Raw genomic sequence first — 25,324 nt, 5'->3', positions numbered from 1 at the left:
AATGTAATTGGTGGAACATGAAGTCAGCTCAAAGCTGTGCTATTCCAAACCTAATTATTTAAAATATTAATACTAAACTTATTAGCAGCAGATTGTATACATACACACACACACACATATATATATATATATATACATAATTCCTTGGTTCAAAATCTGTAAGAATTAGAAATGGGGTGATTAATTTGGGGTGCCCACTAATATCCACTTCCTGAGTCCTAGGTTACCTGCTACCATGCTATGACTTGGAGGTTAGTACACAGGGAGAACCTTTTTACTCCCTTTGGTTTTAGATAACTGGGAGGAAAGGCTCGGTCTCCACACCGTCTCCCCTGGATACACACCCTGCTTTCTCGAGGGGCACCATTATATTCTTCCTTTATTGGTTGTCCTTGTATAATACAAATCTGCAAGTTTAGATACAAAAAAATCTGGAAATAAAAGATAGAAAAGTACCCGCCAGGCACCCCTTCCTTCTTCCTGGAACCCCTCCCCAGCGGGCACCGACGTGAGGTAACTGAGCTTCTTCTTCTTCCCTTTCCCCTTCCCCCTACTCCACCTCCTGGCCCCCCGACTTGGCCCCCTATCCCCTTGAGATCTTGGTCCAAAGAAGAGGTGGGCCCCTGAGGGGAGGGGAGGGGTGGGAGGGGTGAGCACAGCATTGGCAGTGAACGCAGCAGGTGGGCAGAAGGGAGCCCTTCGCTTGTGCTGTGTACGGGGGTGGGATGATCAGACCTGGGCGTGGGCACTCGTGTGGGGCCCACGAGGGCCCCGAGGTGGGTATCCCACCTCCATCCCACCCAACACTGGAAGGTAGAGAAGGTCAACAACAGAAACAGGGAAATGTAGCTCGAACCAAGGCGCTCAGTGGGACTGTGGCCATCCCCCTGTGTCTGGAGTGAGGGGAGAGGAGGTTGTATCAGCCTAAGTCTGGCAGAGAAATGGGTCCCTTAGCCAGGCTGGGTCCGTCCCTGAATTCCATCCCGTTGCAACCTGGGCGTCACAATGTCAGTTCCGTAGTGGTTGTGGGAGGTGGTCGAGAGAAGGCGTTAGAGGGGCCATGGGAGGGAGCAGGACTAGGGGAGAGTTTGGGCCTCCACTCCGAGGAGTGGGACACCCGGAGATGACGGGGTGGGCAGGGCGGCTCGGGCTACAGTTCAATCTCGAAGGTCTTCTGCAGGTCGCCCGAGAAGGGGTTGGAAGGCTTCTCCACAGCAGGTTTGCCTTCTAACGCTGCCCACTGGGCCTCAAAGGGGTCCAACTCAGGGGCCGGGGCTGGGGCCGGCTCCGGGGGCCAGGGCGCCCCATTGGGGCGTGGACGGGCCTGGCCCCCAGGGGCGCTGGGGGTGGCAGGGGGTGGGAAGGCCCCAGCTTTCCCGAGCAGGGTGGCGGGCTGGGGCTGGAGCTGAGCGGCTGAGCAGAAGGCGTTGGCCACCATCTGTGAGGGGGTGATGCCCACCACGGGCACGCGGGGCATGGGCGGGTAGCCCAAGCCTGGGTAGGCGGGCACAAAAGGGGGCTGCATGTGCGGGGCCGGCAGGAACACGGCCACCTGGGCAGGTGTGGCGTCGAAGGGCCCCACGGGGGCAGGGAAGGGCTGCAGGCCGGGGTGCACAGTGGGCACAGGGGCCGCCTGCTGCTGCTGCTGCTGCTGCGCCTTTGCCACTTGGGACACTTCCTCCAGCCACCTCTCGGCCTCCGAAGGGGTCCGCTTGTGCCCAGGCTGGAAGGCAGCTGCAGGGGGCACGGAGGGCTCACCCCAGGCAGAAGTCCCTGGAGAGAGAAGAGGGGCAGTTAGGGGGCGTGGGCTGCAGCAGAGAGAACCCCAGGTTGGCGACCAGACTCTGCACCAGGCTGCCTGCCTTGCCTCTAGCCTGGCTCCTCATTAACTTCACGGACTTTGGACAAATGACTTGACCCCTCCTGAACCACATAAGGTCATACAGCGCTCAGAAAATTCAGTTCTGAGATTCTAAGGTCCTGAGATGGAAAAATATAGGCAAGGGTGACAATCACACAGACTGGCTTCCCTTCTGGTTGGTCAGTAACAAATCTGTTATTAAATACTTTCCAATATTACCCTTGGCTCTAATATTTTGACAGTATTGTTTTAGAAGGCTAAGATTCTAAGATCGCATGGCTCTTTCTCAGAATGTACTATTCTAACATGGTGGGTAAGTTTCAGTAGTTTTAACTTTGTGTTTTCGAAGATTCTAGAGATTTACATTGTTTGGAATTCCAAGGTGCTTCCCCAGTTCTGGAATAAGCATGTGGCTCGAGGGGGATTGCGTGGCATTATTTTCTCAGAGAGCTGGCTTTCAAGGCTGTGAGATTCCAAGGTTTTGTGGCTCCAAATCTATTAGGCTCTAATATCTTGTGATTCAAAGACTGTAGGTGTCTAGATTTTACAGTTCTAAGACAGGAAGGTTTAAACATTGATCCCATGCTTCTAAAGTTCTAATCCCATAATTCTTATGTTATTTCATGATTCTAGGATGAATTCATGTCCCTGAGATGACCTTGTGGTTCTAAGATGGTGCATGGTTCTAAAGTGGTAGATTCCATGATTCTATGATGATTCATAGCTCTTAAATGATCCATGGTTCTAAGATGATTCCATGGTTCTACAGTGATTGATTCCATGATTTTAGGATGATATTGAATGATCCATGTTTCTGTGGTAATCTCATAGCTCTTAGATGACCCAGAGTTCCACCCAAGCTTGTGGGATTCCAAGATTCCCAGAGTCTCTGCCGTGGGCCTGAAAGGAGCAGGGGGATGCAGGATCAGCACTGCAGGGCATCTGCCTCAGGAGAAGGGCAGAGTTTACCTGTCGAGGCTGGCGGTGGCCCTGATGCTGGGGCTCCAGCACTGGCGAACGATGAGCTGATCTGCGTGCACAGGGCACTGATGCTGTCGCTGTCGCCGGCACCAGGCGGCTCCATCTCAGGCACTGGGAAGTCAGGAAAGGGTGGAGGTCAGTGAACAGGCCCAGGCTCTGCCCTTGACCCCAGCCCTGTGGGTGGCCCTCAGAAGGTGTGGGTGTCGGTGGATTCACTCTGCTGTAACTAAGTGGCCATGGCCACAGAAATAACTGCATGCATGTGTGTGTCACACCTGCGTGGTGCAAGAGCCAGGAGTATGTGACAGCAAAGTGATTCAGTTATACATACATCTGTACATATATATGTGTGTGTGTGTATTCGCTTTCATATTCTTTTCCATTATGGTTTATTACCGGATATTGAATATATTAATAGTTCCCTGTGCTATGCAGTAGGGCCTTGGTTACCTATTTTATATATAATAGTTTGTATTGGGTATGTGTTTTCTAAGTGTGTGCAATGGTCACACCTGGTTCTGCAACTTCTGTGTGTGTATGTGATTTTCGGTTGCTCCTCTCTCTCACTGTGTGACTTCCGACCGTGACACCCACAGCAGACTGGGACATCTGTGTGAGTCTATGAAATTTCTGGGTGGCAAGTCACATCCAAGCAAGTGTCTACAGGCTTGCGAGGCCTCCATATAAAGTCTGGGGTGTCTGCCCCCTCAGAGAGCAGATGTGAGAGCCCTGGGGGTGTGCTTACTGGCAGGCTGCTTAATGAGGACAGCAAATGCGAGGGTGTGTGCAGGACACGGGAGTGAGCTGCAGGATATGGAGTGAGCATGTGTCATTCCCAACAAGCGTTGGCACCTGCTCTGCAGTCACCTTTTGGACTAGCCCAGCCTCCTGGATACAGATCAACACCTCCCACAACAATCCCCGGGGCCATAAGGGGGAGGTGTCACAGATCTGGCATTTGGGAACAGGAGAGCGAGCCAGACCGCATGACTTCACTGACAGCTGGGAGGAAAGGCAGCCCTCCTGCCTGTCTCCCTCGGGCAAAACATAGTTCCACGCCACCTCTCTTCTCTCTTCCCCACGGCAGACGTTGTTTTTAAATCATGACATATGCCATGTCTCTCCCCTTCCTGGTTCACGGCAGACATTAGTAATCAAACACGATGCTTTTCTCCCGTGAAACTCTTTGCTCACTTTACCCCTCACCCGGCCCAGACCTCGTGGCTCTACTGGCCAAATGCTGGAAGAAAGAACTGGTAATGCCATCTTTCCTCCAACATAAAAGGGCATTTTTACTGGCTCTTTCCTATCACCAGCGTGGCAGACATTGCTATTCAATGATGACATACTTCCTTTTGCCTTGTCACTCTCCTAGGAAGGCATGTCTAATCAATACATGGGTGCTGCCTCCCACAGTCCTTTATCCACAAGCAACGTGACGAATCCGTCACTGTGCTCCCTGATTCCATGATCCCCAGACTACTTGTGCCCTTCGTCTCCTGCTTCCATAAGCCAAATTCTGGGAGTCATCTCTTGAGCAAAATGTAATACTCCTGCTCTCCCTTCTTGCTTGCCCACAGCAAATTTTGGTAATTAATCACGTGGTGTGCCACCTTACTCTCTTTTCTTGTTCATACCAGACACTGTAAGGAGACCGTAATGTCCGTCATCACTCAGTTCTCCCTGCCCTAAACAGACATTGCTCTGAACCTGTATCCTTCACCTCTATCTCATGGCTCTACTGGTCAAAAGCTTGGAAGGGAGCATTAGCCTATGGTGCTTCAGTCTCCTCCTGAGCAACAGCATGGCATCCGGGCCCAGCTACTCTCCTCTGCCCTGCCCACGGAAGTTTTGCTCGTCAATCATGATGTTCGCCACCTCTCTCCTGTCCCTAACTACAGCAGACAGTACTAATTGATCATGACTTGAGCCACCTTTGTGCGATCCCTTACCCGGAGCAGACATTGCTAATGGATCACAGCTTACACTACCTCTCTCCTCGCCCAGACTGATGGCAGACATTGCTAATTGATCATGATGCGTTCCACCTTTCCTTTGCCTGTGGCAGACTGTGCTAATCAATCATGATGTGTACCACCTCTTCCCTATCTCTTGCTCAGAACAGTCAGGGGCATTGATCCCAATGTTCCTTCTTGCAGAGTCCTGGGCTCACCTGTGCCCTTCACCTGGAAGTCAGTGCGGCGCTGCAGCGTGGATGGCAGCTCATTCAGCCGTAGGCTCAGCTGCCGTTTGAAAGGCGAGTTCTTCTGGCTGAGTGCTGGGAACCCACGGAAGGAACCCTGGCGAACCAGCTGCTCCAGGGGGGCATGGCGCCGGGGGATGGCAGCTGCAGTGGTGCCTGCAGCCACTGGGGTGCCTGCTTCACCCTTCTCACCAGGGGATGTGGTGGCCGGTGTTGGGGACACGTGCCCAGGCTGGGCAGGGCCAGGAGCAGCAGTTGGGGCAGCTGCTGCTTCTGCTAGAGACATGGGGGAGAGAGAGATGGTTAGATACTTCCCCTTGGCATGGGGGCCTCTCCTCAGTCCCCTTGATTGTTATCCAATGCTGCCTTCCTCACCACATGTGCTCTGGCCTTAAGACAAGCTTGTCAGAGCCCTGAAATGTCCCTCATCCCCAATCAAGCCAAGACCACTTTCCCCAGGAGGCCCATGGGGAGTCATCATCCACCCTGACCCTCTGTGTGTCTCAAGCTTTCTGTCCTCCATCCATCTTCCTCTGCTGCTTCTGCTATTTCTCCCTCTGAGATCTCCTGTCTCCCTTTCTAATCAACTTAACAAACACTTCTTTGGTGCATGACCAATGTATCAGGCACTGTTCCAAGTGCCTTGAAAGGATGAACTCATTCAATCCTCACCACCACCCAATGAGGTTGAAACTATTTTACCCCATTTACATACGTGGTAACTGAGGCCCAGCAATGGCAAGAGACTTGCCTGAGCCACACTGAGAAGGAAGGGGCAGGCTGATTCCACAATCTGAGCTCCAAACGACTGAGCTAACCTGCTTCTTCCTCTGGCCTGCTCTCTCCATGTGATGCTGTCATCCTCCGTCATTCCATCTGCTCTGTTCTTTGTCTGCCTCCCACCATTCTTCCCGCCTCAAGTACCTCCTCCATTCCTTCAGTTGCTACCCATTGTTCTAGACCCAGCTTGGCACACTTCCTCTGAGGAGTTTTCCAGACTGTTTCAATCCCTCAGCTTGGGATCGCTCCCCTCTGGGGCTGCTCTTTGTCCTCTGTGGGTACCCGGTCTCCCCACTCAGCACAAAATGGCTGCCTATACACAAACACACAACCATCCTCCCACGTGGCCTCACCTGAGCCACAGCCTGAGTGCTGTGTGTGTGTGCTTAGACACTGTTATGTCTGACTCTTTGTGACCCCATGGACTGTAGCTTGCCAGGCTCCTCTGTCTATGGAGATTCTCCAGGTAAGAACACTGGAGTGGGTTGCCATGCCCTCCTCCAGGGGATCTTCCCGACCCAGGAATTGAACCTAGGTCTCCCGCATTGTAGGCAGATTCTTTACTCTCTGAGCACCAGGGAAGATGAGTGCTAGTGAGGTTAAACTCAGGGGCTAGTGGTAAAAAACCTGCCTGCCAATGCAGGAGAGATGAGTCGTGGGTTTGATCCCTAGGTTGGAAGATCCCCTGGGAGAGGGCATGACAACCCACTCCAGTATTCTTACCTGGAGAATCCCACAGACAGAGGAGCCCCATGCTGGCTACAAACCTTAAGTTTACATTTGTCGAGTTTTGACAACTGTATACACTGTGTAACGAAACTGTGTAACATCAAGATCTAGAACATTGCCACCAACCCAGACCATCCCCTCATGCTCAGTCAGTCCCCACTCCCTAAGAAACAACCACCGTTCTGGTATTTTTTTCATCACAGGCTACTTCTGCCCATTCTGTAAGTTCCCATAGAGTATACAGTTCAACAGAGCCATAGAGTAGTATGCTCTTGTCTGTGGGTTTTATCCCTCATCGTGCAGTTGTGCACGGAGGCCCAAGTCACACACTGCTTGGCTCTTGTACCACTCGGGTGTGACACACACACACACACAGTTATTTTTGCAGCCATGGCCATTTCGTTACTGCAGAGTGACCCACACACCTTGTGAGGGCCACCTGCAGAACGGGGGTCAAGGGCAGAGCCTGGGCCTGTTCCCTGACTTCCCAGGGTCTGAGATGGAGCCACCTGCTGCCAGCGACAGCGACAGCATCAGTGCCCTGTGCGCGCAGATCAGCTCGTTGTTCGCCAGCGCTAGAGCCCCAGCTTTAGGGCTACCGTCCATGGGGTCGCAAAGAGTTAACACAACTGAAACGACTAAGCACAAGGCAGGCAGGGAGGCCGCCCAGCGCTTCTCCCATCGTCCACGAGGGGGCGATGAGGCCCTCCCCCAGGTCAGACTTGGGGCAGTGGAACCAGGCTGGGATGCGTTAAGAATCACTAAACCACTTCTGCCCCCACCACCTGGGGCCTCAGAAAGTCTCCTCCTATCTCTGGGCTGCAGGTTCCCCAACTGAACCTGGAATAAACATCTCCCTGCTGCCTCCCCAGGCCTCCTGAGAGCCTCAGTTGAGACAGTGAATGTTCAATTGCTCTGGAATCCCACAAAAGCTTGGTAAACAACTTTGTGGAAAGGGCACTGTTCCCTATCTCCTAAACTGAAGAGAGCTCTTTTGTAGACGTGCGGTGCCTCCAGACTGCGAATCAGTGCATCACTGGGCAAAACATGGTGATGTGTTCAGCAAGTCATATTACCACACTTCGTAAACTCTCATTTTTGCGGTGCAAACTCTAAAATGCTTTCTACCTGGAAATTACAGTATCCTTTGGATGGAAACAGCAAAATCCATTGCAAACTCTAAAGCCCATAACATTCTTGGTAAATTCTAATATCCTATATAAGTAGTAAACTTACCCACCCAGTGTGTTCTTTTGCAAACAGTAAAATATCTATATTCAGGCCCTCTGTTAACTATACTTTGTAATCTGCTTTGTCACTGATAAAGTTCTTTACAAATTCTGATAGATGATGTAAACAGAAAATATTTTGTAAGCTATGAAGAAATCTTTAAATTTGTCAAGAGGTTTGTAAACGGTCCCATAATTTACCAAGAAGAACAGACGTTGTAAACCTGAATATTATAGCAAGTGATAAAAACTTGTTTTCCTAACTTTTTCTAACCTTTTTAGCTAGAAATGTTTTAAGCTTACAGAAAAGATGTAAAAATGGAACACAGAGAACACAGGTTCTCTTAACCAATGTTCCCCAGCATTAACTTGTTACGGTATTTGATCTGTCTCTCCTTCCATAATTGTCTTTCTGTGACATTTAAGTTGCACACAACAGCCAAGACATGGAAACAACCATCTGTCCATTGATGGATGAATGGATAAAGAATATGTGTGTGTGTGTGTGTGTGTGTGTGTAATGGAATATTACTCGGCCATAAAAAAGAATGAAATAATGCCATTTACAGCAACATGAATGGCCTTAGAGATGATCATATTAAGTGAGGCAAGTCAGACAGAGAAAGACAAATATCAAAGATGTCACTTATATGTGGGATCTAAAAAAATGATACAAATGAACTTATTTATAAAACAGAAATAGGACTTCCCCTGTGGCTCAGTGAATCTGCCTGCCAACGCGGGAGACAGAGTTTCCATCCCTGATCTGGGAAGATCCCATATGCCACAGAGCAGCTAAGTCCATGTGCCACAACTGTTGAGCCTATGCTCTAGAGCCCAGGAGCAGAAACTACTGAGCCCTCTTGCTTCAAATACAGAAGCCCTCAAGCTTTAGAGCCTGCACTCTGCAACAAGAGAAGCCACCACAATGAGAAGCCCCCGCTTGCTGCAACTAGAGAAAAGCCCAGGTAACAAAGACAGCACAGCCAAATATAAATAAATAAGTAAAATTAGGAAAAAACCAAACAAACAGACATCGAAATAGACTCACAGACATAGAAAACAAGTCTATAGTTACCAAAGGGGAAGTGGGAGGAGGGATAAATTAGGAGTTTGAGACTAATAGATACACACTACTATATGTAAAATAGATAATTTGTAAAGAATTTTATCACAGTATAATTTCTCAGTTAGGGAATTAAACATGGATATGATACCATTAGGTAACCTAGAGTCCATATTCCAAGTTCTTTCTACTCATATTCTTTATGGATATTAATATATATTTCAACATATATATATATTCAAAATATATATATTGAATTGAACATTGAATACATATATTTATATAATATCCAGGATCCAATACACGATCAAACATTGCATTTTTTATTAATAATATCTGTCAAATCTCTTCAGTCTCCTTTATCCTGAATCCCAATGGTAAATTCTTTGTAATTCTAAGCAGTGCTTTCTAAAAATTTAAAAACTAAAATCCACAGTAAAAAAAAATAAAAAATTATGTTTTGACCCAACACATAATACACTCAAATATTTAAAAAACACAGTTTGAGAACTTACAAACTGTTTGCCTTTGACCTAGAATGTCAGAGCCTGCCAGGTACTTTTCCAGCTTTCATGACAGCAATCCACAGTAAGAAAAATACTTTTTACCTGGCAACCCGCCCCTCTCCCCCACCACGCACATAGACCCACTGACATAAAAGTACATAACTACACTTACCCTCACTACATTCCCCTACGCTGATATTTTTCTGTCGTTTTCCATTTTATTTCTTAAAATGCCAACCACAACCCAGCAATTTGACTTCGACAACCCATTAACAGGGTGGATACACAGTTTGAAAAGCCTGAGAACCTCCTTGGGTTAGCAGATAATAAAGCGCTCGGTGAGCTTTGCCAGGGTTTGTGGCCGGTAGAATATTGCCCAAAGGACTCCTTAAACCCAAGAACGCTGCAGAAACTGTAACCAGACTTCGTGGTCGGTGCCTTGCTTTGTTTTTATTTTTTCTTTTTGGGGGTGGCTTGTTTTGGGGTTTGTTTTGTGTGTGTTTTCTCCTCTGCTTTGTAAACTGTAGCGCCCCTGCACCCCTGCTCTCCTCACCCAAACCGGATCCCTTAGCCACACCCCCGGCCCATCCGACGCCCCGCCCCGCCACGCCCCGCCACGCCCCGCCAGGCCCCGCCCCGCCACGCCCCGCCCGCCGGGCAGCACCCACCTTTCTTTTTGTCCTGGGCCTCTCGCTCCGCAGGCCGCCCTCCCCCAGACAGGCGGAAGGAGCCCTCGCGGGCGAAGCTGGTGCGGCTGGCGTCGAAGGCAGCCGTGACCCCGCATTCCTTCTCCCGCCGCTGTTTCCGCTCCAGGCAGGCCGCAAAAGCACAGCCCACCGCGTGGCTCAGCCTCTCGCCCTGAGGGAAGAGGTGGAGTTGGGCTTAGCGACTCTGTGTGGTGCAGACTGGACGCCGGGATCCCCGGGTTCCAGCAGCTGGGTGACCCCGAGTCCCTTCACCTCTCTTGGGCCCCGGGCACAACTGCACGAGGAGGGACAAAAGCCGCAGACAAGAGCGTAATGACTGTATGGCTCTGTTGAGCTGTATTACTCTCTGTGAACTTACAGAATGGGCAAAACTAGCCTGTGATGAAAAACCGTCAGAACAGTGGTTGTTTCTTACAGAGTGCGGATGGGTACTGATGGAGCACCAGGGGGCCAGTCTGGGTTGGTGGCGATGTTCTAGATCTTGATGTTACACAGTTTCGTTATACAGTGTACACAGTTGTCAAAACCCTACAAAAGTATACTTAAGGTTTGTTGGCAGCATGAATTTCACTTCAAAAGAAGACGAGCTGGAGGGACTTCCCTGGTGGTCCAGTGGTTAGGACTCCGTGCTTCCACTGCAGCGGACATAAGTTCAAACCCTGGCCAGGGAACTAAGATCCCACGTGCCTCAACTTGAAGTCAAAAAAGAAAGCTGGAAACAAATACGACTTCTGCTTACTGGTATGCAAGCTGAAGTGTTTGGGGGAAGTATTCTGATGTCTGCAACTTTGAAATGCATCAAAAAATAAGATGTGTAGGTAAGTGATATCAGTTCAGTCGCTCAGTCGTGTTGGACTCTTTGCAATCCCATGAACCACAGCACGCCAGGCCTCCCTGTCCATCACCAACTCCCAGAGTCCACCCAAACCCATGTCCATTGAGTGGATGATGCCATCCAACCATCTCATCCTCTGTCGTCCCCTTCTCCTGTCCTCAATCTTTCCCAGCATCAGGGTCTTTTCCAGTGAGTCAGCTCTTGACATCAGGTGGCCAAAGTATTGGAGTTTCAGCTTCAACATCAGTCCTTCCAATGAACACCCAGGACTGATCTCCAGGTAAGTGATACAAGTCCAGACAAATGTTAATTGCCGGATCTGGGTAGAGGGGTGTACAAGTGACTGGTGACTGTACAAGTCTTTCAAGTTTGCCTACTTGAGAGGCTCCAAAGTCAGAGACAGCGTCACTGACTCAAATGGACATGAGTTTGAGCAAACTCCAGGAGATAGTGAAGGACAGGGAAGCCTGGTGTGCTGCAGTTGATGGGGTTGCAAAGAATTGGACATGAAAAAAAAAAAAAAAGAATTGGACATGACTAAGCAACTGAACAACAACAACAAAGGCCAGAGAGCCTGAGATTGATGCTGGCTTCCCATTTCTCAGCTGTGTGACCTCAGGAAAATCACTTCCAGTATCCAAGCCTCCGCATCTGTAAAATGAGGGCTGTAATAGCACCCGCTTCATCGGGTTGTTGCAAGAAAGGTGAATGAATCTATGCAGGGCATGTGGCACAAAGCCAGGCAGAGGGAAACCCACATATATGTCAGCAAAAATCTTGTGTAGCCCTGGGTTGAGCCCTGGTTTGCATCCTTTTACAGAATCCTCACAAGAGTGCCAGGAGGTGGAAAACCTTGTGAACCTATTGTACAGATGAAGAAACTAAGGTTCGGTCAACCTGCCCATTATAACAAGTGAATGGCAGAGTTTGGATTCTGATGAGGTATGTCTGACTTCTGTTCCCTAAACAAGATGCTCTGCTGCAGCTGCTGCTAAGTCGCTTCAGACGTGTCCGACTCTGTGCGACCCCACGGACAGCAGCCCACCAGGCTCCTCTGTCCACAGGATTCTCCAGGCAAGAATACTGGAGTGGGTTGCCATTTCCTTCTCCCAGAAACAAGATGCTCAGTTGCCTCTTAAAGTTAAATTTGAGGACAAACATCCTCAACACAATGCCAGCAATCTGAATCCAACAGCACATTAAAAGGGTTATGCACCATGATCAAGTGAGATTTATTCCAGAATGCAAGGTTGGTTTAACATATGAAAATCAATCAACCACATTAATAGAATGAAAGAAAAAAAAAAACCCACATGACTCTTGATTCTCACAGGAAAAGCATATGACAAAAGTTGGAATAGAAGGGAATTTCTTCAACCTTATAAAGGACATTTATGAAAAACTCACACTTAACATTATCCTCAGTGGTAAAAGACAAAGCTTTCCCCTAGATCAGAAACAAGATGAGGATGCCATTTTCATCATTTCTATTCAATACTGTATTGGAAGTTCTATCTAGAGTAACTAGACAAGGAAAAGAAATAAAAGGCAACCCAAGTTGGAAAGAGAGAAGTAAAATTACTTCTGTCTGCAGAAAGCATGATCATATACTTAGAATATCATAAAGGAGCCACAATTAGTGCAAATAAATTCAGCACAGTTGTAGGATACAAAATCAACACATGAAAAAATTAGTTATATCTGTATACATAGGCAGTAAACAATTCAAAAATGAAATTAAGACTTCCATTTACAGTACCATTAGAATAATAAAATAGTTAAGAATAAATTTAACCAAGGAAATAAAAGATGTAAACATTGAAAACTACACAACATTGTTGAAAGAAATTTAAGAAGATTTAAATAAATGGAAATACATCCTTGTGTTTGTGGATTGGAAGACTAATGTTGTTAAAAGGGCAATATTTTCCAAAGCATTCCGCAGATTGAATGCAATCCCTTTTAAAATCTCAATGTGCTCTTCCACAGATGGAAAAGCTGATCCTGAAATTCTTATGGAATTGCAAGGGACTCATGACAGCCAAAACAATTTGGAAAAAGAATAAAGTAGAAGAACTCACACTTTCCAGTTTAAAAACTTACCCAAAGCTAAAGTAGTCACTGCAAAACAGTGTGATACTAGCGTAAGGACAGACATATAGACCAGAAAACTGAGAGCTCAGATCCTGGAACAACTAGATATTCACATGAAAAATAAATGAAGGCTGACTCCTACCTCACATCATTTATAAAAATTAACTCAAAATGGATCAAAGACCTAAACATCAGAGCTAAGGCTATAAATGGTTGGATGGTTGGATGGCATCACCAACTCAATGGACATGAGTTTGAGCCAGCTCCAGGAGATGAAGGACAGGGAAGTCTGGCGTGCTGCAGTCCATGGGGTCGCAAAGAGTCGGATGTGACTGAGTGACTGAACAAGAAGACTATAAAACTCTTAGAATAAGACATTTGGTAAATCTCTATGACCTTGGATTTGGCAATGAATTCTTAGATATGATAGATGACACCCAAAACAGAAATAACAAAAGAAAAAAATTGAGAGATTGAACTTCATCAAAATGTGTACATTTGTACATCAAGGGACACTATCAAGAAAGTGAAAAGACACCCCACAGAAGGAGGGGAAAGTTTTGCAAATCACACAACTGCTAAGTTTCTGGTTATCCAGAATATATAAAGAGCTCTCAACAGTAAAAAGTCAAACAACCCAATTAAAAATGGGTAAAGGATTTGAATAGATATTTCTCTGAAAAAGATGTACAGCTGGCCAATAAGCACATGAAAAGATGCCCAACATCATTAGTCATCAGGGAAATACAACAATGAGATACCCCTCACATCTATAGGATGGCTATAATAAAAAAAAGTGTTGACAAGGATATGGAGAACTTGGAACCCTCATACAGTGTGAGTGGGAATGTAAAATGGTGCTGCCACCAAGGAAAACAATGTGGCAATTACTCAAAAAATGCACACTGCTATGTGTAAAACAGATGGCTAGTGGGAACCTGCTGTATAGCACAGGGAGCCCAGCGCAGCGCTCCCCAGTGACTTAGATGGATGAGAGGTTAGAGGCAGGTCCCAGAGAGAGGGGATATATGTATACATATAGCTGATTCACTTCACTGAACAACAGAAACTAATACAACGTTGTAAAGCAACCACACCCCAGTTTAAAACAATGAAATTTACTATATGCCCAAGCAATTCCACTCCTAAGTACATACCCAGAAGAATTAAAAACAGGTATTCAAACAAATACTTGTATACCAATGTCCATAGAAGCACGAGTCATAATAGATAGCCAAAAGGTAGAAACAAACCAAATGTTCATCAATGGATAAATAAAGTAAAATGTGGTATGTCCATACAATGGAATATTATTTGTTCATTAACAGGAATGAAATAAAAAAATAAAATAATAATAAAATAAAATAAAAAATAAAATATAAAAATAAAATGAATGAAATACTGAGTCATGTTACAACAAGGATGAATCTTAAAAACATTATGCTAAGTGAAAGAAGCCAGTCATAAAAGATCATATACTATATGACTCAGTTTGTACACACTGTCTGCAATAGACAACTCCATAGAGATAGTAAGCAGGTAGTGACTTCTTAATGGGTATGAGGTGTCTTCTAGAAATAATAAAATGTCTGGAACTAGATAGAGGTGATGGAATTGTGTAAACAGCATTGTGAATATACATGTCACTAAATCGTACACTTTAATTACTTTGGAACTTCCCTGGTGGTCCAGTGGTTAAGTCTCCATGCTCCCATTGCAGAGGGCACGGGTTCCATCCCTGGTTGGGGAACTAGGGTCCCATATGCCCCGTGGTGCAGACAAAAATACATAAATAAGTAAAATTTCAAAATAAGGAAAAATTCATGGAGCTGTGCCTGGGTCATCTGTACATGTTACTGTATGTATATGCTCCTCAAATGAGAAAAGCTAGAGAAACATGAAGAATTATTGACAACGAGGAGGATGATGATAAATAATGTTTTTCTGAGTGCTTCCTATATGCCAGGTATTGTTCCAAATTCCTGTTCCAAATTTGTTCTGTATCAAACCCGTCAAGTCTCACAATAATCCTCTGTTAGGGTCTGTGAATGGGTTTCCCAGGTGGCACTAGTGGTAAAGAACCTGCCTGCCAATGAAGGAGGCATAAGAGCTGTGGGTTTGATCCCCGGGTCAGGAAGATCCTCTGAAGGAGGGCATGGCAACCCACTCCAGTATTTGGCCTGGAGAATCCCATGGACAGAGAAGCCTGGCGGGCTTACAGTCCATAGGGTCGCACAGAATCAGACACGACTGAAGCGACATAGCACGCATGCACTCAGGGACTGTGAACACACCCCCTTTTCCAGATGAGGACAGAGAGGAGAGGTAAAATGAGTGACTTGCCTGATAGCACACAGAGGGCTGAAGTTGGGAATACCAGGGCATGGGAGTCAAAGAGTCAGGTGGCTTTGGGCTTTGGTGGTACTCACTGAATCCTTGAGCGCCAGGAAACAGTGGCAGATCCAGCGACGGGTGGTCCCATCACGGCAGATGTAGGAGAAAGCCTTGTCCAGGTTGCGGTCAGGAGCACAGAAGGAGACTTTTTCGATGGTCTGGTCCACCAGCAGGTCCTGGGAGGGAGGCCAGGAAAGGAATAGGAACTGTCTCCTGTGTATTCATTCAGTATTCCCTTCGTGTCTGCACTGTGTCCGTCCCAAATGGCTTGGGGACCCTGCATTTGTTGAAACAGCTGTGGGCCCTGTTTACATGGGGCTCCCAAGTTTAGGGCGGGAGTCGTAGTCATCACCCAAGGGAGACAGGCCAGAGTCCCAGCCACGCTGCTCTTGATGGGCAGAGGGCTCAGGGCTGGATCCGGGAGGTGCAGGGGCTTTTGGGAGCAAGATGAGGTGCCTGACCCAAGCTGGACGGGAGTCCGGCAAAGCTTCCTGGAGGGGGTGAATCCTTTTCAGTCATTAACCTAATTGTCATCACGTGCTGGCTGGCTTCCCGGGCAGTCTCTGGGCTAGGGGCAGGGAATTCAATGGTAAGCAGAGACTCAGGTCCTGGTCCGCAGTGCTTCCATCTGGCCAGGCAGATGGACAATAAGCACATAACAGCTAACATTTATTGATCGGAACACTTCTGCTATACCGGGCGTGGTTTTAAACTATTTGCACATACATTCTCGTTGAATGGTAGGCTCCACTTTTATCCCCATTTTTGCAGATGAGGCAAGTGAGGCATAACAAAGATTATATCTCACCCTGCGCCCCCTTCATGCCCGGGGTCACCCAGCTGGAAAGTGGGTGGGCTGGAAGACCAGCTGAGGCAACTGCTCTAGAGTCTGTGCTCTCACCCACACTCCAGGCCAGTTCACAAATAGCCACAGGACTCAATCCTGAATTAGGACTGTGAGGTGTGCCAATATATTACAGGAGCACATAGCTGAATCTCAAAGGTCTCCAAGGGAGGGACACCCCAGAGGTGGGTGAGAAGGCCCCATTCGAGCAGGCTGAGGAGAGGGGGGCCCACTGGTGCCCACTCCCAGGCCCACAGGTCTCCTACCTTGGTCTTGTCATCCACCACCCGTAGCCCATCGGCTGACACCCACAGGACAGACTTCACGGACTTCCGACCCATCTGAAACGCAGGCAGACAGAGGGCATGGTCAGGGCCGCCTCTCCTGCTCTGACCTTGCTCCCTCCCTGCTCCAGCCCCTCACTCACCGCCTTCAACTTCTTCACAGCATCTTCACACACGTGCATCCCGCGCGACTCCTCCACCTCCACGTGGCCCAGGTACTTGGTGGAAAAGGGAAGGGAGGACACAAAACAAGCACAGTCGTCAATGCTTCCTAGTGTTCACCGGGCTGCAAGTCCTATCAGGCAATGTCCTAAGCACATCGTGTGTATTAACTCATTACTCTGCATCTCAGACCTACAAGGTGGGGAACTCCATTCTCCTCCCAGATATACAAGTGAGAAAACTGAAGCACAGCTCGCACTAGTGATTCGCACTCTGCCTCTATCCCTGGGCTTTTGTGTGTGTGTGTGTGTGATATAATTGCTTTATAATGTTGTGTTAGTTTCTGCTGTACAACAATGTAAATCAGCTGTACATATATCCCCTCCCTCTTGAGTCTCCCACCCACCCCCTACCCCCCATTCCGCCCCTCTCGGTCATCACAGAGCACCAAGCTGGTCTCCCTGGGTTATACGGTAGCTTCCCAATAGCTATCTATTTTATTCATGGTAGTATACGTATGTCAATATTACTCTCCCAAATTCATCCGTTCTCCTTCCCCCGCTATGTCCACAAGTCCGTTCTCTACGTGTGCACCTCTCTTGTATACGTGGACTTTCTTAGCACATCTCGGTGTCCTTCTGAGTGACACTGTCTGCCTCTGCGCCTGAGGGCTGGCCTCATGCAATGACTGATGGGAGCTGGGGTACACATGCTCCAGCTCCCTCACCCCGCGGGTGGGATGGTTCCATTTCCCAGAGTTCCCCAGTGGCATCAAACTCAGTTGCTCACAACTGTAGTTTAGTAAAACACCCTTTATTGGCCGCCTTCCAGTCTTCATTCTCTCCAGCATTTCCTGCACCTCTCAATAGCCCCTCACACAAGATCCACTTCTAGGGGAAGGGAAAATAAGGCAGGGTGGGGAGGAGAGGTGAGTATGTGTGTGTGGGGTAGGGGACCCCCCGTTCTGTGACCATCATCTGTTGTCTCCTAACCAGGAAAAGACTGAGTGGAGATTTGAACCTGAATCTTGCCATCTCCCATATAAATTTTAGTGTTTGTTGTAAAGGGTCGTGGTGGTCTAAACCAGAAAGTACCTAACAGTAGTGAAAGTGAAAGTCGCTCAGTAGTATCGGACTCTTTGTGACTCCCATGGACTATACCGTCCATGGAATTCTCAGGCCACAATACTGGAGTGGGTAGCTTTTCCCTTCTCCAGGGGATCTTCCCAACCCAGGGATAGAACCCAGGTCTCCCGCATTGCAGGCGGATTCTTTACCAGCTGAGCCACAAGGGATGCCCAGGAATACTGGAGTGGGTAGCCTATCCCTTCTCCAGCAGATCTTCCCAACTCAGGAATCGAACCGGGGGCTCCTGCATTGAAGGCGGATTCTTTACCAACTGAGGTATCGGGGAAGCCCACTTAACAGTAGAGGGCTTTGCAAATGCTACAGAATCTTTGCGACCTTCTAGTGCCCTCCCTGGAAACTGTGAGCTCCCACAGAACAGCGTGATTCCAGGCGGGACGCGCCTTCCAACACACACTGCAGGTAATATTTTCCTGGCACAAGAGAATGTGTCTTGGGTTTTAATCCCAACTGTGAAGGACCCAGGTGGGGGAGGGGGACGCTAATGTTGCAGGATCCACAGTTCTTTGCGGATGTCAAATCTCTTTCACACAGGCTGTCTCAGTCACCTCCCTGGGCACTGGAACGCATGCGCACATCAAACCCCTGGCATACAGCTGCGGCCACGCCCAGCCGAGCCCCGCCCACTCACCCTGACCGGGAAGCTGCACGTGCCCTTGCGCACCGCGTCCTCGTCCGCCTGCCACTGGTGTGGGCGCGACGCTTCAGGCACGTAGGCTGGCTTCCTCCGCCGCAGGCTCTGCCTTAGCTTGTTCATGGTGCCCACCCCGTCTGCTGACACAAAACAGGGGTGCAGGTCAAGGGCGAGGGTCAGAGGCATGGGGCTCAAGGAGGGGAAAACAACGCGCAGGGAGCACAGGGTCAGGTAACATGGCAGTAGGGTTACAGGGTTAGGGGGGTCACTGGGTCAGAGGATCTGACATTTGGGGGACATGGATCAGCAGCGGTTAGGGGATCCTGGCAAGGGGGCACCTGGAAGGCAGGGGAGTGAGAGAATTGGCAGCAGGGATTCAAAAGACATGGGGCTAGGGACTTCCCTGACTGTCCAGCGGTGAGTGATTAAGACTGGTGCTTCCAACGTAGAGGGTACAGGGGGCACAGGTTCCCCCTGGTCGGGCAACTAAGATCCCAGATGCCCTGTGGTGAGGCCAAAAGAAAGGCATAGGGCTAAGGGGCGTGGAGTTCTGGGATGGGGTGTCCTGAATCACAGCTTTTAGGGGTCTGGAGCTTGGAGATGTGACAGTCAAGAGGCATGATGATCCAAAGTAATGGGAAGTTAAGGTAGTGGGGGACCTGGGAGGTAGAGGGCATAGCAGTCAGGGGCCGTGAGGTCAGGGGGTTTAAGGGTAAAAGGTCAGAGGTGGTCAGAGGGCACAGGAGTTGAGAGTTGCATGGGTCCAAATGGGGGGATGGGGGACACAGAAGGTCCAGGGGTTGAGATTCAGAGCCCAGGCCAGAGAGTGTTGGGGACGGGCTGGTCTCTGATGCAGATACAACCGCTCAGACGACTACCGTCTGTGAGTGTGTGTTCAGCTGAAGCTTGTGTGGAAGGACGCAGCTCTGAGAATGGTTGTGTCTATGAGCCTGAGAGTGTGTGTGTGAATGCTGTCTGAGGGGATGTCTGTGGCCAAGATTGTGGTTGTTGTCTGAGTGTCCCTGAAGCTCATGGCTAAAGAGAGTGGCGGTAAGTGTGTGTCAGGGAATGTTGCCTGTGAGCATGGGTCTGTGTTTGAGCATGAAGCTGTTTTCTTTGAAAGGCTATGTCTATGACTGTCATCTTTGATGCTGTGTGTCTGTGTGAGGAAGTGGCTGTTGTCTTTGATGACTGTTGCCCATGACATGTGTGTCTGTGAGAGATACTCAAAACACCATGTCTGTCTAAGAGTGAAGCTGTTGGTGGTGAGGCTGTGTTTCCATGGCTGTTTGTGACAGTGTGTCTGGGTCAGATCACATGTTGTTGTTACAGAGAGTGTGGGTCTGTGAGTGTTGTTCTGGGAGTGTGTCTGTATGCAGCCATGTGTCTGTGAGGGTATGTGAGGACATGAGGCTGTTGTCTTTGACATTGTGAGTGTTATTTATGAAGGTGTGATGGTGTGAGAATGTGGCTACTATCTATGACAGTGCTATTATTTGTGAGACTGTGTGTGCAAAAGTGTAGCTCTTATAAAGGCACGAGCACATGGGTGCTGTCTCTGAGGCTGGATCTGCTTGTGAAAGTGTGGCTGTGGTCTGTAAAGTGTGGGTCTGTGCATGCTGTTGGAGAAATTGGATAAGAGGACATTTCTTGAGAGTCCCCAAGTCTGTAGCACTCGCCTGGGAGGGAGTCTGGATGTTGTTGAGGATTGTGTCTGCATGTTTGTGTGACCCTACACCTGTGCGTGCAGAGATGTTGGTGTGTGTCTGAATGTGTGTGTGTGTGTGTGAGACACAGTCTAGGTAGGTGAGTCTGTGAAGGAGGTCACTTGAATGTGACAAAAGTCATTCAATGATGTCCACTCATAAGTGTGATTAAGCCTGTGTGACTGCAGGGGTATTTCCTCTGGCTGTGCTAGGCAGACCCACCCCCTCAGTCACCCTTCACCCAGTCCCCAGTTGGCCACTCACCTGGATCCGTCCTGGAGATTTCAGGGGGCCCCAGGGCCCCACAGGGGGCAGGGGGCAGATGCTGCTCAGGCCTCCTGGGTCCGCCCTGCCCGAGGAAGGGAGGGAAAGTTGAGAAGCTGGCTCGGGGTGGGGCTCAGTCCCCTACCTCACCCCTTCATTGGATATCAGCCAACCCCCCTTCATCTCAGGATCCCTGATGAGAGTCCTGGTTGCTATAGCAACTGTTACTAAGGCGATCAGCCACCTGGTTGCAAGGACCTAGGAATGAGTAGGTGTGTTTGGGGGCATCCAAACACAGGGGGTGTCCTGGCCTCAGAAGGCCGTCCGTACCCAAGGGGCTGGTGCGGAGTGGGAGCGGCCCTGCCCTCTAGACACATGTCCAGGGCTGCACACACACATACAGTCACAGGTGTACATGCAACTCTGGTCTCCAGTTGTCTCCAGCACCTGGTTATAGCTCTGCACAATTAGTTACATACAGACACAACCACAGCTACACACACGGGATCACACAGATAGACATCGACAGTCACAGCCACTGTAAATATCTGGCCACATATCCATGTTCACAGACACATAGTCTCTGCTACAGACCATTTGTCCGCAGGTAAAGAATCCGCCTGCAATGCAGGAGACGCGGGTTCAATCCCTGGGTCAGGAAGATCCCCTGGAAAAGGAAATGGCAACCCACTCCAGTATTCTTGGAGAAGGAAATGGCAACCCACTCCAGTATTCTTGCCAGGAAAATCCCATGGACAGAGGAGACTGGGAGGGCGACTACAGTCCATGGGGTCACAAAGAGTCGGACATGACTGAGCAACGAGGCACACACACACATACAGAGTGCCAGGCTGCCTCGGCAGCGCCACAAATGTCTGGTCATACCAGCAACTGATACTCGGTCACTTCTCTTTTCTCCGCCACATACAAAGAGCCGGGTCCAGGCACACCCACCAGGGCAGCCCGTGAACAACCACACCCAACGAGAGCTGTTTCCTCAGGCACCCATCCAAGATATTCATGTCACAGACCCACCCATGAAGAATCACACCCTGCTGGAGGTCACCCATTAGCACCGAGGCACACACAGTGTTCACACACAGCTCCCCTGCTGCCTGTTGACATCCGATCAGGGATGCATGTAGACATACTGACACACGTTTGGTCACACCCAGCTGCAGCCACATGTGTCTAGTCATTGACCAGCACACGGCTGTACAAGGACACCTAACCCCAACTGTATCGGTCACACCAACACACCTTTTTAGTCACACGCTGTTACACAGTCATACATCCCAGTCAGAGACATACCTTTGGTCACAGTATCAGCCACACTTCTATGGATGGTCCTCCACACGCAACCACAAACAGGGACCCTGATGGCCATGGCCCATGCATTAGAGAGAAACAGACACACAAACTCAAGACAAGCATACAACCATCCAGAGAAAGGTCTCCCCGAGCCCCACTCAGACACAGCCAGACAGTTGGTGGCTCAGAGTCAGTCATACGCATTTCAGAAATGGTCATGTATCCAAAGTCCCACCCCAGGAGTGTCCCCATTACCCAGCCATGTATCACAGTCATGGTACATCTATTGCAGTTATCCACCATCCAACTCCCAGCTGTACTATGTCACATCATCCCAGAAAAACAAACAGTCTCTGTTTCTGCAAACACGTAGGTCACACAGACAAGTACAGGACCATGTACAATCACAGCCCCATGTGGACAGACACACCATATCTCACACACAGAAACACCAGCACACAATTTCCATCTCACACACCCAGATGGAGCACTTATAGCTACATTTACACAGAAGACATGGTTCTGGATGGAGACATGTGTGCTGTCAGGAGACATTCACTCTGTCACCAAATCACACAAATTCAACAAAGCAGCCTAGCATGCCTGCAGGGACACACACCCACCCACCCCAAACAGCCGCACTGCTACAGACTCACAATCTTACAGACCATGACACAGACACAAGTAGGCAGAGTCACACAGGGTCACAGACATGCAGGTCACACACAAATATAGAAGTCACAGTCTCATACACACCCCCACAAACACACGCAATCACCTGGTGCCAGCACATACAGACCCACCTATAGGTTGAGTCACATGCAATTAAGTAACTCACTATTAATAGTCAGGGTTCCAGACTCTTAAGTCAAATATATAACCCAAATCACACATACACAACTACCAATGCAGAGTCAGTATCAACACACAGACCTAAATGTAGTCATTTATACAACCCCGATCACATACATGGATGTGGTTATGAACAGAAATATACAAGTCACAGTGCCAGAACACAACCTGTCACATAAGCACAATGTGACTTCATATACAAAGGCGGTCATACACCCAAAACTGCAGGCAGAGTTGTGTCACCCATGTGTTTGTGACAAACACATGGGTGACACACATATAAAATCAGCTAGAGACACAACCACAAAGACTAGAAGTCATTAGAACAGTCGCACATGGACACAGAGTCATAGACACAACTCCACTTCCAGTCACAACTCCACCCACATCTTCAGTCAGCCATACACATGCCCAACCCCAGACTCAATGGATATACTGTCACATATCCAGTTAGAGTTAGCAAGGTGCATATGTGAGGGTCACAAAAGATGTAATCAAAGATACAACCAGAGTCACAACTACGCACACAAACAGAGACAAAATGAAAAGTACAGGGTTCTGCACATGGAGCAAGCAGCTATCATACATACAAACACAGTCACACAAATGCTGGGGTCACACACAAATACAATCACAGGCACTATCAGACACAACCACAAGCAGGAAACACACACACACACACACACACACACACGATTCCTCACAGTCCCCAGCAGCAGCTCACACAGACACACACAGGCAGCCACAGTCACAAAAACACAGGGTCACACTCTTAGCCACCTCCCCATCGCTGGCTTCCCCCCCCTTCCCCCCAGGTACCACACACAAAGCCGCCGTCACCAGCATGGCAGACACTGCAGACAGACAGGGCTGTACCAGGTCCCTGGGGAGCCGCCCCCTGGCCCAGCCTGAATCCTGGAGCCTGGGGGGCCAGAACTGAAGAGGGAGGCGGTGGATTGTCTGCGATTCGGGCCCCTCCCAGACAGCTGGGCAGCCCCCAGGACAAAGAGGGTGGCCCAGGAGACCTATGCCCTGGGACCCTTGACCAAGCCTTTTTGTGTGTGGGGGGGGTTTGCCTGAAATTCCCATTATTTTATTCAGGCTTGAGGGGGATGGGGTCCCAGGCACAGAGACCTTGTTTTGAGAAAGGGATGTTCCTGGGACAGCGCCCAAGTGTGGGGGCGATGCTCTGCCCGGGATGCCTCTGAGGCCTGGGGACAGACTGTGCTTGGAATCCCCCCAGGCCTTGCCTTGGTGGGGGAGCTGTGCTCAGGGACCCCATTCTCAAGACCTTGCCTAGAGGGTTGTTGTGTTCAGAGACCCCTTCAGGCAGGGAGGGGTAAGGATTGTGTCTGGTGTGGAATCCCCTCCTAGAGGCCTTGGCTTCCTACGGAGGTTGTGTCTCAGACCCCATCCCCAAAATCTTGCCTAGGAAGTTGTACCTAGAAGCTGTCCCCCTGTCCTTGATTTTTTGGAGAGGGAGATCTCTTTCTGGGATCCCTATCTTCAGAACCTGGGCAAGAGAGGGCCTGTGCCCGAGACCCCTGTCTCCCAAGATTGGGCTTGGAGCGGAGCGTATTCCTGGACCACCCCCCAACCAGGACCACCCTCTCCAGCCTTGGCACCCTCTCCATCCGGGTGCCGCGGCCACCTCCCACCCTCCGCCACATCAGCAGCGGCGCCGCCCCCCACCCGAGCCCCCCTCTCCCGCCCTTCTCACTCTGGCCGCCGCGCTGCGGGACATCCAGGGCTTGGGCGCCCCCGCCTCCCGCGGCCCCGGCTGGGCCCGGATCCCCGAGTGCTGCTGCTGCTCTAGCGGCGGCGGCGGCAGCTCTGTCTGACGCGGGCCGGGGATGGGGGCCGGGGGTTGGTGCGGGATGCACGCTCGCTAGCCTGCTCCGCTCCCTGGAGGATTCCGTTCCAGGGGCGGAGGAGCGCCCCTCCCGCTTCGGCTCCCCGCCCTAGCCCCGCCCATTGGCCCGCCGCCTGCTGGATATGCAGAGAGACCCCGCCCCTTGAGCAGCAGGCCCCGCCTATACGCAAATATGGCCCCGCCCCCTTCTGTGTGGCCACCGCCACGCCACGCCCATTGGCCCGTCCTGGGCTGAGCACGCACGTGAATGTCGCGGACACTGGTTCCTCTCGGTCCATCCAGGCGTGGGCTCCCTTCCCCTCCGTGACCCCTGACCTCAGATCCCCTTAAGTTCTGCGTCCGAAAGATTTGCCTCGGGAGGCGCCTCGCCGCCCCACATCCCCAAATCTTTCAGCTAACCCCACGGATCTCCCGGCCCAGCGGGGGCGGGCAGAAGCGGTGACGAGGCACTTTTAGCTGGGAAGGGGAGGGGGAGTGAACAGACCCCGACGTCGTGGTGCGCGGTCGGTTCAGCTTTGGGGGCGGGGGCGCCAGGCTGGGACGGGGGAGCGGCTTCTGGCCGCCCAAGCGCCTCTGCTCCCGCCCAGTCCTGTGGGTTTGGCAAAGCAGCTGGCAGGGGCATTAAGGCCCATTAGCAAAAAAGCGAGGTTGCTGGGAGCCGAGCGGAGGGAGCCAGGAGGCTGGGAGGTGGTGTGTGTGTGTGTAAGTGTTCTGGGGGGTGGGGAAGGAAGGCCTTCTCAGCTGCCTCAGCCTTCGGAGCAGGTGGTCAGCACGTGCGGGAGGGGCGGGGGTGGGGGGCGGTAGGGAAAGGAGAGAAGGAGGTTCCTGGCAACAGATGGCCCAGGCAGGACTGGGGCTTTCAGA

The 25,324-nt window shown here is 50.0% G+C and overlaps 1 protein-coding gene across 6 annotated transcripts; it reads right to left on the bottom strand.

Annotated features, from left to right (window-relative positions):
• Window positions 1–361: 361 nt before the first annotated feature.
• Window positions 362–24,887, bottom strand: NUMBL (NUMB like endocytic adaptor protein). Of its 6 annotated transcripts, none has more exons than XM_043435797.1 (10): window positions 24,704–24,887; window positions 20,425–20,509; window positions 18,452–18,594; window positions 16,657–16,731; window positions 16,496–16,570; window positions 15,421–15,561; window positions 10,024–10,213; window positions 5,016–5,321; window positions 2,831–2,953; window positions 362–1,773 (listed from the first exon to the last, which is right to left on the bottom strand). In XM_043435797.1, the coding sequence occupies exons 3-10, from the start codon at window positions 18,575–18,577 to the stop codon at window positions 1,151–1,153; spliced, it is 1,659 nt and encodes a 552-aa protein (XP_043291732.1). In that variant the 5' UTR covers window positions 18,578–18,594; window positions 20,425–20,509; window positions 24,704–24,887; the 3' UTR covers window positions 362–1,150. The 6 variants fall into 6 exon arrangements, with proteins under 6 accessions (XP_043291732.1, XP_043291731.1, XP_043291727.1 ...); XM_043435796.1 differs by having other exon boundaries at window positions 18,452–18,589; window positions 20,426–20,509; window positions 24,704–24,886; XM_043435792.1 differs by lacking the exon at window positions 24,704–24,887 and adding an exon at window positions 24,308–24,554.
• Between the last annotated feature and the right edge of the window lie 437 nt (window positions 24,888–25,324).

Source organism: Cervus canadensis, chromosome 18 (assembly GCF_019320065.1).
Source record: "Cervus canadensis isolate Bull #8, Minnesota chromosome 18, ASM1932006v1, whole genome shotgun sequence".
NCBI lineage: Eukaryota > Metazoa > Chordata > Mammalia > Artiodactyla > Cervidae > Cervus > Cervus canadensis.
This window is presented reverse-complemented; position numbering and strand designations above follow the sequence as displayed.